General features: G+C 46.1%; 3 protein-coding genes across 4 annotated transcripts; 2 read left to right on the top strand and 1 right to left on the bottom strand.

The window, feature by feature from the left end:
• The first annotated feature begins 674 nt into the window (after positions 1–674).
• On the top strand, positions 675–5,360 carry E1B28_013239 (uncharacterized protein). 2 transcript variants are annotated; one of them, XM_043158384.1, is made up of 26 exons: positions 675–986; positions 1,035–1,130; positions 1,190–1,263; positions 1,318–1,418; positions 1,472–1,570; positions 1,637–1,776; positions 1,827–1,941; positions 1,991–2,101; positions 2,151–2,169; positions 2,223–2,325; positions 2,377–2,538; positions 2,595–2,701; positions 2,754–3,214; positions 3,267–3,301; positions 3,359–3,597; positions 3,660–3,707; positions 3,762–3,805; positions 3,867–3,896; positions 3,957–3,978; positions 4,032–4,074; positions 4,127–4,317; positions 4,373–4,457; positions 4,525–4,774; positions 4,831–4,854; positions 4,910–4,982; positions 5,037–5,360. In XM_043158384.1, exons 1-26 carry the CDS (start codon positions 744–746, stop codon positions 5,107–5,109), a joined length of 2,988 nt encoding a protein of 995 aa, XP_043003729.1. In that variant the 5' UTR covers positions 675–743; the 3' UTR covers positions 5,110–5,360. The 2 variants fall into 2 exon arrangements, with proteins under 2 accessions (XP_043003729.1, XP_043003730.1); XM_043158385.1 differs by having other exon boundaries at positions 4,525–4,854.
• Positions 5,361–5,457: 97 nt separating this feature from the next.
• E1B28_013238 (uncharacterized protein) lies at positions 5,458–7,045 on the top strand. Its single transcript, XM_043158383.1, has 2 exons — positions 5,458–5,718; positions 5,770–7,045. The coding sequence occupies exon 2, from the start codon at positions 5,831–5,833 to the stop codon at positions 6,821–6,823; it is 993 nt and encodes a 330-aa protein (XP_043003728.1). The 5' UTR covers positions 5,458–5,718; positions 5,770–5,830; the 3' UTR covers positions 6,824–7,045.
• Positions 7,046–7,609: 564 nt separating this feature from the next.
• On the bottom strand, positions 7,610–7,981 carry E1B28_013237 (uncharacterized protein; the record flags this gene model as incomplete). The annotated part of the gene is made up of 1 exon (XM_043158382.1): positions 7,610–7,981. One exon carries the CDS (start codon positions 7,979–7,981, stop codon positions 7,610–7,612), a length of 372 nt encoding a protein of 123 aa, XP_043003727.1.
• Positions 7,982–14,035: the final 6,054 nt, after the last annotated feature.

Below are 14,035 nucleotides of genomic sequence, written 5' to 3'. Positions count from 1 at the left end.
ATGAGGATAGTCTTGATTTAAAGGTATCGCTGGAATTGCGATCGTACACAAGTAATCATATCGCCACAGAGCACGAAATCGCGTTGCGAGAGGTGATCGATGGAGAGCCGAACGACACTACCTTAGGCCTTAGGAGCCAGTCTGACCTGAGCGTGTCATGATTAACTTCGAGCCGAGGTCATGGTGGGGAGTCCAAATCCACTGAGTCTGTCTGCACGATAGGTGAGTGGCAGCTCGGTGATGTTTTCATGACTAGAATTACATGCGTCAGTCTTTCATAGGCAGTAGAAATCCTCACTCACCTAGTTCCAGCCACTATCAGCTAGCGATATACCTTCACCAATCATATGGTGATGACGATTCCTCGTTCATCATCAGGGCGATGGAGTAAGAGGATAACGAGTTATTAGAATAGCACGCGCTTGAAAAAAAACACTTGAACGAAAACTTGATACCATCTTAGCATACTTACGCAAGCCGCCAACTTGAGGAGTTGCGAAGGATTCAACGAATCAATACATGACGATTTAAAAGAGTATGCGAATGATAACTTACCCGAGACATATGCGGGCCCCTCCAGCAAACGAGGCACTATTGGAGCGCTTGAGCACTAAGATAAGATAAGAAAATTGTTATCAGAATAAACTTCCCGGTCGGCAACCGTGACATTTTCCACGACCCCGCTGATTCCGACCGACAGATAAGAATGCTGCACTCCTCAATATCAACCAAAGCTCCGTAAGATGTTTCGAATCGGTGTCGACGTAGGCGGAACCAATACTGACTCGGTTCTACTCGACGTACGACCAGAGCATATCAGCAATACAAAAACAAGAGGTGTTATCGCATTCCACAAGCATCCTACGACTAATAATGTCACCTACGGGATCGAGCTTGTGGTGAAGAAAGTTTTAGAGGAGGCCGCTAAGATAGTTGGACGGGAAACGATTAAGAAAGGGATACTGAGTTTGACGATTGGAACTACGGTACGTCGCGTAAAAAAGTTTCTTCTCATTTGATGCGAAATTGTGCAGCATTTTATCAATGCAGTCGTTCAATCAGACACTTCGCGTCTTGCAAAGGTCGCTGTTTTACGGCTTGCAGCACCATACACGCACGAATGCCCTCCGGTGAGCACCAAGCTCGATTCCTCCCCTTAAATCTCAGCGATTTATCGTCAATCATTCAGTTTATCGACTTTCCGCCGCAACTAGAGAAGATCATGAATGGATATGCTGCTATTATATCTGGCGGCTTACAAATGTACTTTTGGCTTTTGTCGAAGGCGTCGCATGGACTAATCCCATTCTTTGATAGCGACGGTCGAACGATCAACCCCATTGTCGAGTTGGAACTCGTTGAGCAAGCGAAACAGATTAAAGCTAGGTCTTTGAAAGATGTGGTTGTGGCTGGCGTCTGTGAGTGAAACTTTTTCTGCAATATCCTGCAAGTGGTCAAATCGCATTCATAGTTTCCCCGCTTGACGTTCTTGGCAGTCAAGAATACGCTGCACGCGATATCCTGAAGCGCGAGCTCGGAGAAGACGTCAATATTGTTTGCTCGCGAGATGGTACACTTTCCTGATTCATGCTTTATTCGTACCGTGTGCTGAAGTAAAATCCTACACCTGAATCAGTCGCCCAAATCGGTCTTTTGGAACGTGAAAACGCATCTATCCTTAACGCCTCTATATCAACTTTTGCACAACATACGATCAAGGGCTTTCAAGACGCCATGCAACGACTAGGGCTGACATGTCCTCTCTATATCACCCAGGTAAATACAGGATGAGCATTCTTTTGTTCACGCACTGACGTACCTCTCAGAACGACGGAACCCTCACGACGGCTGCCTCCGCTGCACGGTTACCGATAAGGACTTTCTCTTCTGGTGCAACGAATTCCATGCGAGGCGCCTCGTTTTTGGCCGGGGTCGGACTAGGTAAAATCCGAGTCTCCATTAACCCTCAATGCTCTGACGGGTTCTGTAGGTGAGGGCAAAGGAAAAGCGATGTTGGTTGCAGACGTCGGTGGTACAAGCACCGATGTCGGTGTCTTGCTACCTAGCGGCTTCCCCAGACAGGCTGCAGCTTTCATTGAAGGTACGTGTCCATGTCAGTTTGTCATGCTCTCGCTGAGGTCTATTCCTAGTTGGTGGTGTCCGAACAAAGTGAGTTAATAACTCACTTGCGGATATAACCGTCCTCATTGCATCCCTTTCAGCTTCGCAATGCCAGACGTCAATTCGATTGGGCTCGGTGGTGGATCACGGGTCCGTGTCTTCTCTGACAAAATCACGGTAGGACCTGATTCTGTCGGTCACCATGTATGTTGTTTTTAGATTAGAATATTCACCCTGACTCACTCGAGTACTTAGCTCACACGCGAGGCCCTGACCTTCGGCGGTTCAACTCTCACAGCAACAGATATTATTGTTCGATCAGGGACTGTACCTGGCTTTGGAGATCCCGAGAAAGTCCAGGACATTGATATGGACGTTGTCACAAAATCAAAGTCAGCGATGAAGAGGATGCTTGAAGTAAACTTAAACTTCCCTTCAAGCTTTCGCATAGCCATGTTTGACGCATCATACAGAATGTCGTCGATAGAATGAAGACCAGTCCTGATGACTGTACTCTTCTTCTCGTCGGAGGAGGTTCTATTCTTGCGCCGGAAAACATCAAGGGCGTTGGCGAAATCATGTCGGTTCTCAGTTCATCTCTGTGTTGAAACCAGCTCATTGTAGAACCACAGTACCCCACCTTTCCATAGTGTGGCCAATGCCGTCGGCGCTGCGATTGCGAACGTCTCGGGCGAAGTCGATACTATCGAAGTTTTGCAAGGAAAATCCTTGCCCGATGTTTTGGAAAGGATGAAAGCCGAGGCCAAAGTGAAATGTGTCGAGGCAGGTGCTAAAGCGGAGACTGTGCAAGTGGTAGAAGTACAGGTGTTACCTGTGCAGTACGTCACCAATCAAGCCACAAGGCTGATTGTTAGAGCTGTTGGGGAACTCGGTGTGCCAGAGACAGTGCACGTCGATCTGAATGTGGACGAGAAGGGTTCGGCGAATGAAGCTGAACAACAAGTTGAGAGCGATACTGAGGAGATATCCGGTCCTTCAAATACACCCTCAAAGGAGGAAGAGCGGATCGACTACGAGACTTACAAGCCGAGGATAGAAAGCGATGTCTGGCATTTGAGCGAGACAGACCTATGTCATTATCCTTTTCAATATGCCTCAACACTTGACTAACGGTTTTACTACAGTCTTCATCATGGAGGGCTGTGGAATCCTTGGCACCGTAAGCTTCTGAATCGAACGATACCTTCATGAACTCATCCTATTTTAAATTTGTCAGGGTGGTGGTGGTTCACCGTACCCAACCTATCTCATGTGTCGAGAAATCCTCAGGCAAGGCGGCAGCATCCGGATTGTAGATCACACTTCCCTTCCGGACGATGCCAAGATTGCTCGGGGATGTGGTATGGGGTCACCGTCGGTCGGTTCAGAGAGAATACTGGGTGGAAGGCCTGTAGTAGAAGCTGGAAAAGAGTTGGCCAAGTACCTGGGTGTTCAGGAATATACTGCAACGATTTGGTGTGTTGGAAGTCCAACCTCGACCTGCATGTTCTGAAACTCCCCCTTCCCTCCCTCAATAGTGATGAGATTGGCGGTGCTAACGGAATGATGCCCCTGATAACGTCCTTGTAGGTTTTGGTCTCATCAAACACCAGGTGTTCTGATAATGTTGACCACGAAAGCTATTACAATGTACCAGTGCTCGACGGCGATCTCATGGGGAGAGGTAGAGGCTATGATTTTCATTCTCGAAGCAAGCTGACAGGTCATGCTCCTGAATCCCTCAGCCTACCCACTCCTCAACCAAGTTCTACCTGGTGCATCCCTCTCGCTCTTCTCCCAGTTACTTCCTGCACGCTGACCTTTGGTATTCTCAGCTGTTTATGATCGGCCAAATGCGTTAGCTTTTGACTTTCTGTTTTAACCAAAACTTCTTCTGATGGCTAGTATAGGCTTGCGCCTTGTGGTCTATGTGATGGGGACGGTAATGTTGTGGTTCGTCATGTCCATCCCCCATTTACCTCCGCCCGTCTGAATATCCCACCAGCTTCTGACCAAAGCCAAAAATGAATTCTTGGTCGAGACACTTATGCGAACGATAACGACGGAAATGGGATCTTCCGCTGCTTTGGTTTGCCCACCTCTGGCACTACGAGACGCGAGGGATTATGGGGTCATTCGGACACAGAGTCAGGCATGGTGGCTAGGTCGAGCAGTGGCTATTTGTCGGCAGAAGAAGTTGGTTGATTCGATCTCCCGCCTGTTGGTTACAACTGCTGAATTTTACCACTAGCAATCTGAAAAGTATTCCCGACGAAATCATGAAGCTTCAGACAGGATGTTGCTTGTTTGTTGGGAAGATTGTCAATGTTTCACGGGTATGTCGACTGATAGGGCTGTTATCATGTAGGTACTCAAGTACTCATCGTTTGCTACACTCTACAGGAAGTCCGAGCTGGATTTACTTTCGGCGAGGTAACAATCGCCAATTTGAAGGACGACGAGTTAGAGGATTCTTCAAACCATTCTTTTGTTACTGGGGATGTCGATGAGCATCTAGTCATACCGTTCCAGAACGAGAATCTCGCTGCATATCTCGTCAAGGCAGATGGGTCAAGAAAGATGGCCGCCGTTGTACCTGATCTAATTGCGGTGCTGGACTCACAGAGCGGGTCCCATTTGGGTACACAGATGTGTAAGTGCTGACTATGAACTCCTACTTCTCGGAAGTTGTCCATCCTTCATTTGTAGATACATATGGGCTTCGCGTTACGGGTGAGGATGATGCGCTCTGTTCCTCTTTGATTTACTGACTGTCCTTGCTGCGTAGTGATCGCACTTGCTGGCTCACCGTTGTGGACGAGCGAAAAGGGCCTCAGAACCGGTGGGCCTTCTGCATTCGGGTGAGTCACTCGTTAGTTGATATTGTTTCGTGAGGTACATAAATTATTACCCAGATTGGAAGATAGTTACGTCTCTGTTGGACAGTACCGGACACCTCCATCCGTCATTGAGACATTCAAAACATAATAGACACGACGCGTCGAGCTTGGGTGTTGTTAATCCAAGGTCTTTCATGATAAATAGATACGATGATCTGCACGACAGCATGCTCGGCTTTGAACATTAATCAAGCACAACACTGTCTATGTCTGTTAAACGGGCGCATTCCTTGTACCTTTGTGTATTCAAGTTGCATGTAATGTTCGAAATTATGACATTCATGACTGTAATCAGAACCTGTCCAGTGTACTGTACCCGCCCCCAATTACTGGAAGCGCTGGTTTTTTTCTTTTTGTTTCCGTTTCTGTCAAATGCCCGCGCCAAGCATAGACGACCAACATCAAGCGGTAACAAACACCCTAAGTTTGGCAACCCTTATTGTTGCCTTCCCATTGTTCTTTGTCTTTACTCTTCCCCGAACATTATTCTCGACGGCATACATGCATCCCGTAACAGCTGTATTGTTCTTCTTTGGCTATATATAAGATGGCTCGGTATTCCACCTTAATTCATCAAGCCTAGTGCTTTTATCGAACTCAACGTTAACTCTTCTCACTACTTCGTTTCTGGAACGACTTTTCACTCATCCTTCACGACTGACTGTATTCATCTTTGGACCGCTTCAATTACTTTTGTGTAAGTGCAACACTTAATTTGTTTACCTTCTACTAATTGCCTGGCGCACAGAACATCGTAACAACACTACCACCAAGCCAACCTAATTACCACCACTTTTCGTTTACGAATAATGACTCTCCAAACTTCCGAAACTCTTCTCGAGCTCGTTAACTTCCTCACACGTCCCTTGACGAAGGCTTACCCCGTCTTGACCATAATGTGCCACCGACAAGTCCTTCAGAAACAATTGCAGTCTGCATTCTTCAGCAATCGAACTACATGTGCCCCGTTCACCTTGTTCTTTTCGCCAATTCTACTCCCGCCCGCACCCGTCTATGCGGCTTGCCTCATGTCTGGGGTTAGATGGGTAGAGTGGGTTCGTCTCCTCGCCCCTCACGGCATGTGTGTCTTTGTCATGGAGGGTGCGATTAAAGTCAAAGCAGCGAAAGCGCCGGAGTTGACAACCGTCTGGTCCAAGGATGATTCATCTATCAAGACCGCCTCCACCCCGACATCGCAAGAATCAGGTTCTTCCAGTCCGTCGTCGTCCCTATCGCGGCTCCAAACTGCTCTCAAATCCGTCCAGTTGCGAAACACATCCACCACTCAATCTCCCAGTAAGCCCCAGACACAGGCAAGTGGGGTCGTCACCAGAAGAGGCGCGTCGCGTCGCACTCCTTTCCAACCTAAACCCACGCGACTTTCACAAGTCATCATGGTTTCCGATGATGAAGCCGCGGACTCTGACTCCGATTCGGACGCTGGTTCAACAACCTCGTCTTCGAGCTCACTTTTCTCTACCGCACTGTCCTCTGGTTCGGTAACATCTACTGCATCCTCGGACTGTGGTACTTCCTCCACTTCTCATGACCTACCTGAATTGAATTTGGATTTGCTCCGTGCGGCAATCAAGTCTCGCTCGACAATTTCTACGAAGGAGAAGGCCTCCAATATTTCTCAACGTCCCACTCGCAGTCAGTTCCATGACATCCAGCGCTGTGAACGTCGCCTCATCGATCCCACCAAGACCGATGTCACTCGGTACAATTACAAAGGCGGTCAGACGGCGGTCATGACTGGTGGCGTTATGTTAGGTGCTGTTTGCTCCAAACAGAGGTGCTAGTCCACCTGTGAGCGTTGCTGGCAATTGATGACAGGGTCAGAGGAGTTTGAAGGACGCTTGCGCATAACCTGAACTTTTTTAACCATCGGGACTGGACATTACATTATATTATTTTTACATCATCTAATCCAATGTATCATGATCAGTACTATCTCACAATACCTACACTGCTTAACGTTGTCTTCTACACTTTGTTTCTTCCGCCAAGTCAGCTTTAAGCGCATTGAAACGTGACTTCGTTGACTTCCCAAACGAGGCAACGATCACGTGAGAGTCGTGTGACATGCCCAGGTCGGAAGCTCTGAGCGCTTCCATGACACCTCAGTCCAGGCCCTGACAGCTACGTAACCGCCACACAGGCCCCCAGAAAAGCCGTGGGAAAGGGGCCTTACCGGCCGTCTACAACAACCACATTTTCCAGGCACCACGTACTACGTCTCTATTCCTCCCTCCTCACGTACCCTCGATGTCTTGTTCCCTCTGTCCCTCACATCATCCACAGCTGATACAGGACAGAAGACACGACATCGGCCCTCAGCGTTGTCTCAGTACTGTGGAAACCACCACCAATCCCGAATTTTGAGTTGGTAGAGCCTGCCAGCAGGTGCGCGTATCTCTTATTCCATTCGTTATCTGACCTTCTCCTCTCTAGTCTGAGCCTAAATGCAATTCAAGCCTCTCGTAGCATTGCGTTACCACCCTTGTAGAATCCTTTCGTTGGCTGCCCATTCTCTACAGTATTCAGGATCCCTCGATCCCTCTATGTCGAGGCTGAATAACGATGCATCACTGTATGTTAAGCCTAAATTTGATTGAGATTTCGGGTGCGCACGCCAAAATTCTTTCATTCTTCGCATTTGTCTCACACACGCGTTCTAGGACTTCTTCGATCTCTGAGACCTCCGAGAGCTTTTTAAGCACGATACAGCTGCTTTTTAGGACACGGTTCTTCATCTCCACGTCACTGTCACCCTTGACACCACCAACTTCGGTGAGTGTGTCAAGTGAGGAATTTCGACTATGAGACGCAGAGGAAGTGGCGATGACTGTGTCTAGAGATGTGGGTGAGGGGAAGGATGAAACTGGAGATGATGTTTCGGAATTAGAGTCATCGTCAACACTTTCCTCCTCCGCCTCAGCTCGATTTGTGTTACCCATCCCATCAGGTCCAATTTGAACCAACTTCCTCCTAGGATCCCCCCAAGTTTGGGAATAGCCACAGGTGGCAATGTTCTCCCTTTGACATATTTATACGTTCTCACCAAATTCATCTGTTTCACACCCAACCCTTTTGCTAAGTGGTTTTATGTGTTGTTATCAGATCTCTCCAAATATGTTTTCAGTTATTGAGTGCCTCACGCAGTGTGCAAACAATGAATACTACCCCGAATTTGAGAAAAACATAATACTTATTCTCATTGTTATAACGACGTGATTGATTTTCTATCAGAATAAATTGTAATTGTTCTTATATATTCTTGTGTATCAATTAGTGTAGCAAGCTTTGCAAACATCAGGAGAAAATCACTAGACTTGCCGAGAGTTAATGTGTGGTACCTGATATCTTGACATATCGTCTATCTGGCGACTGTACACCAGATGCTGTTGGCCCGCAAAAACAGTCAATAGGGTCTACTGAATGTCTGAGAACTGTCACAGATTTCACTGTCTTATCCCTATCTAACATTTATCTTATCTGTGCCATGTGTTTATCTTATCTTATTGCTAGATATCCCAAATATGGAGTGGACCATTGGACTTGTTCTAGACCATTCTAGACACTTCCAGATTGTAGATCAGATCTAGGGGAATTATGTCAGATCTAGATCACACTAGCAACAGCCTTGGCAGGCTAGATGTCTAGATGTTGATCCTTGTTGCCAAGCATGCTTGAGCTATCCAGAGTACTATATATTTACTCAGTGTACCATATAGTTACCCAGTGTTACTCAGAGTACTATTGTTCTCTGGAATGTACCTGGGGTCTTCCAATCAGACAATTACCAAGCACACCATGTGCTACTATTCAAATAGAGTATTAGAGGTCTTAGTATAGTATCTGGGGTCCTAGATAGAATTCATGTATATAAGCTAGACAGTCTGAGCCTTAGAGCCTCAGACTTAACAACATCTTTTATCTTCATACAACATCTCTGTGCTCTCCATCTAAGCTTCACTGCTAATCTCCTTCTATCACTCTTCCATATCACATCAAGAAACTAGGTGAATTGCAGATTTGTGATAAGAACACACCTTCAAAAATATTGGAAAATGATCAAGCACAACTTTCGTGATGAACCTCAGTACGGTTTACCACTATAGTTAATGCTTAAATCTGGGTCGAACAGTGCACCAGGTTTCTTACTTTTTCGTTTACTGTATTCTGGTAGTCTATTTGTCTTGAAAGCTTGGCAGATCAATTATACTATGCAGCCAATGAATTTCACAGCAGGAATAGCTAATTGAGTAAATACTGCGTGTACAGGAAAATGATTTTATGTTGCGGGAAGTCTCCTAGAAGCGCCGGTTACTGAATAGCCGGCATGCTGACTCGGATTTGGGACGACTCAGAATTGGGGTTTTCAGAGTTTGAATCGAATAGCCAGCCTTAGACTGGTTTGAAACACATCAAGGGAGTGTATATTCTTTAGATGTAGTATACGTTACAATTGGCCTACAAAATCCCTTCCTATTCTTGCACGACAGTACTGGAAATAAGATCTAAGATATGCGAGGAGCGTAAGTGTATGCCAATGACAGGTGAACAAGGTCAGGTCAGAAGTGGGATGAGCCGATTATCATGATGAGAATTGCGAGAGGAATAAAAGGGGTGCCAGTGGAAAATACCAGTAGGGTGGAGAGCTGTAGTCAGTCCAATGGTTGTTCAAGTGCCGTGCAGAATATGTCCTTTCGATCATGGTACAATCCTGCTAGTTGATATCTCTGCAAGGCCCTAAAGAAACTTCTTAGAGAGTTTGAGAGGTGCTCACATGAATATGGTAAGTAGAAGTAGGAAGAAGTGGTTCTACTAGGCGCTGTTGTGCGACTACATGGCGGCTTATGCTCGATATATCCCTAGAGGTAATTGTGTTCAGTCCAAGAGGTCTGAGATGGACAAAAAACAGAATAATGAAGAGGACCGGCAAGGAACGGATGTAGAGCAAGCCTAAAATCAGTATGTGCACCAAGAATACCCGGATATAAACTAAAACACAATGGTGCATCATCCTGAGCGCCATTTAGCCTCGAAGTAAGGGTATTGAGGGATTCCTGGATAATGTAGAGAACGGTAATGCGACTTAGTTGACTATGCTACACGGTTCTTTTTGCACTTTAAAACAGTGCCACGGAGCGATATTTATCGTATTAAGAACTAGAGTGAGCCCGAATTGCTAGTTAAAGCTAGTGCCGCTAGTAGAATGTGCCGTAGGCGCAGCTAGACCAGTTAGAGAGAGCCGTAGATCGTGTCAGAAAACTGTATGACCGTTCGAAACCTGTAGAACACTATGAGCAGAGGACTTAAGCGGTAATCCACCGAGTTCTACTCTCTACATTCTACTATGCACTGGCATATCAAGGGATTGTACTATTAGAAGACTGGTAGTCTTCACAGAACCGTTCGTAGCAGAACTTAACAAAGTCAAAAGACCTTCATACTAGGAGTACCTACTTCTATGGGGGATTTAGTTGACAAGAAATCGGACATAGGACCACACAGACTAGGAGAAATTTGATATGACCGTAGATCGAGTCCCGATCTAAGGAAAAGACAAAAAGACATGATACAGATCCCAGATCACAGATAGAGTACCTAGGAACCAGGCAGGAATGAACAACGGATCTCGGAGTCCACGCTGTTCATGTGCTACGGCGATTCGGAACTCTGGATCCATATGCTGGAACTACTTGGACACACAAAGTCCATATGATTTGATAACGTCGAAATGCAGGATAAGGTCCGTAGGCAGGAAATACCATATGGTACGCCTATGTAGGTCCATTCTACATGCTGAAACAAGAATGAAGAACGGTCCAGATTGGTCCAAAACATATGATTCGAATACGGAAAAGCTCCGTAGACAAGATTCTGCACATGTAGCAGTCCCTAGCGATAAGACTCTGCATGGATTCGTAGCTACGATGCATTATTTTTAGAGATAGAACAAGTAGAGATAGGATTACAAAGCTAGCGTAGAAGTAGTATAAAAGCAGCTCATGTATCCGTAGATAAAAAAGTACTACCCGTGCGTAGGAAAGTCCTGAGTGGGTTGCCCGTGAGTAACTGCTCTTGACGCCCAATAGAGAGATTTGCCCTGTCTTTGTGCAGTGAAACGATAAGATTTGATTTGAACTATACGAGACCGTCGAGGTCAAAACTAGAGAACTATCCGTCCGTAGGCCGCCGAGGTCTTGATTACTGTTTCGCGATCCATTGAGGGTCTTAGCGTTTGTGTCCGCCGAGGACTTGGTTTTCGTGTCCGTCGAGGGCAATAGTCTCCACTCGTTCGAATTAGTCTTACCGTAGACGAAATTCATAGTCCCACTTAGTCCACTGGACAATAAACAGAGCCCCTACAACCCTAGAGTCACCGTAGCTGTGGTGTTTTACACTTGCAGTTACACATTGATTTCATAAAACCTTCATACGATATTGAGACTGTGATCTTGTGCGTAACCTTTGCCAAGCAGTCCACCCTTGCAATCTTTCCTGGTGTGTAGAGTTATTGATAGACTTTACATGGAGGTTTACTAGTTTTTGGGTTGATTTGGTGTTGGTGCTACTCCCGTAGCTCTGATATTAGGTTGACTCTTGAGTGGTATACTTTGCCCATTATCTGGTGACCACCGCAGGGGCTGGAAATAAGATTACATTCAGTATCAAACGAAATATTGTGAAATTCTGGTAGTTTTAGCCCTACGGCGAGAACTACAAAAACAACAAAAACCAAAAGAACTTCTCTCAGAAAGATTAGTTCACAGCGACGTAACACTCGCACTTCACTAGTGGCTGGCAAACAAGTCCTACAGACACATAGTCTTACGGCTTTAGCATCTAGTACCCCAGCTCAAGTACCGAGAGCTGGTCAGTCTTCTCGATCTACGCGCAATTCTACGCAAGGAAGAGAAGCTACCCAAGTTATCCCAAACGATTTAAGAAACCCCGGTTTCTCTTTTGACAGAAGTCCGAGAGAAGCTTTCCGAGATACAAGATCTACGCAAGGTCCTAGAAACCAAGTGTTAGGAACCCCATACGAAACCCCAGAGATTTTAACTGAAGACATTGAACTGTTTTCTTCACCGTTATCGTCACTACCCTCCGAATATAATTCAGACTTCGACCTATGGGAAGAAGAGTTTTATTCTTTTGAACTAAACCCGAGTTTATTTCTTGAAAGACCGTTAACAAGTATGTCCCATATATCGAATGACCCAGTAGCGGCAGGTGCGCCAGATGAAGAAAGACCGATAAAGAAGTCCTGGACGGAGTTCTCTAAAGGTGCTTTGAAAGAATTAGACAAGGATACGTCGAAACAAAGGCTCTCCACATTCAACCGTCTAGATCCTGGAAATCTACGGGAATGGATGGCGGCTATCCTACAATATGGGAAAGTCAAGGGCTGGAAGTTAGATGAATCTTTTATCATTCTAGCAATGATTCAAATGGAGTTCGAGACCTCTCGACTCCTGGCACATCATTTGCCATCTACAAGAGGCTATAGTTGGGCCGCCTTTGAGAAAGAGATGTTTGATTCGTTCCCGTCGATTAGGGATTTAGAAATAGGAGCACTGGAGAATTTAGATCTGTTGAAGGCTAGGTTCTCTGGTATAGGAGAAGAACAGCTACAAAAGCTTACTTCGTTTAATATGGAGTTTGAGTTTGAAGCAGACAAACTTGCAGGAAGTTTGTCAAATTGAGAGAAAGTACAGAAGTTTGTGGAATGTCTAGACCCGACATTCTGGTGAGAAATCAGAAAGAGGCTACGGGACCCTCACTACGTTCGAAACCTGCAGGCAGAAAAGCCCGTAGAAGTAGATAGTGGGTGGGTGGCTTCCCAGCTAGACCCTTTTGCTTTCTCCCAAGTTAGGAATATGGCTTTGACCATAAGTAATGAGTTAGTAGGTGATTGCTACGCACCTCAGGGCTTAGATCCTGTTAGCTATACTCTAGGAGTGAAAGCGGCGGCTCCCGTAGGAACCCCTTTGATCACTCGTGCAAAAATCGAGCCTACGATAGCTCCATTGTCTTCGTACAAGAAGGAAATAGCTTCTGACGAGTTGACAATGAAACTTTTGGCCTCCGTAGACGCACAGAATACTCGAATGAACGACTTCACGCGTGCAGTTTCTGAGCTTTCGAAGAAGATGCCTGACTTCAGTCAGCCTAACTTCTACAAAAACATGCAAGCTATGGCGTATCATAATGGAAGCCAAGGGCAGAGTAGCGGTGGATCTAGGCCTTCGAACCAGATCGCATCCAACTCTACGGCCGCAGGGCAGCCATATAGGGCGCCTACGGACAAAAATTGCATTATTTGTGATGAACCCGGGCATTTCTGGAGAGAATGCAGGCAAGCACAAGAGCTATCCCAGAAGAAGTGGATAGTTAAGAATGAACATACGAATAGATTGGAGATGTACGATGGGAATAACCTCCCATCGCCTGATCCAGTGAAGAAAGAATCACGAGCAGACAGAATTAGAGCTATCGCTAGAGAGAAGGGATGGCCAGGTGCTGAAAAGACCAGTTTCTTCTTACAGGGAGACTTGGATCTTGATGATGATCTCCCAGACCGTCAATCTGTGCCTACGATAGAAGTTTTGTTACAGAGAATTGCTGCTTTGGAGGTAGAGACTCGTCGCCAGTCGGGCGACAGCTCAAAAAACTAAAAGGTCCAATGATGGACTCCTCAGATAAGAGAGATAGATCTCGAGATACCCAGAGGAGACCGGAGGACCCCAAAAAAATAAAATTACCACCAAAACCCCAAGTAGTGATATCTACGCCGTCGTTCTTAAGAAAACAACCGTATGTGATACCCCAGAGAAAGCCTTTCGAGGAAGAGGTCTCTGAAGAAGAAGATGAAGCAGAATCAGATGAAGAAGAACCTCCGTCGCAGGTCGATAGACGTCCTTCTACTCCGCCACCTAGGGTATTCGATAAAATTCAGCCCGTAGAACGTGTCCCACAACCAAGGGATTCTGTATTGCCCC

Source organism: Marasmius oreades, chromosome 9 (assembly GCF_018924745.1).
Source record: "Marasmius oreades isolate 03SP1 chromosome 9, whole genome shotgun sequence".
Lineage (NCBI taxonomy): Eukaryota > Fungi > Basidiomycota > Agaricomycetes > Agaricales > Marasmiaceae > Marasmius > Marasmius oreades.
This window is presented reverse-complemented; position numbering and strand designations above follow the sequence as displayed.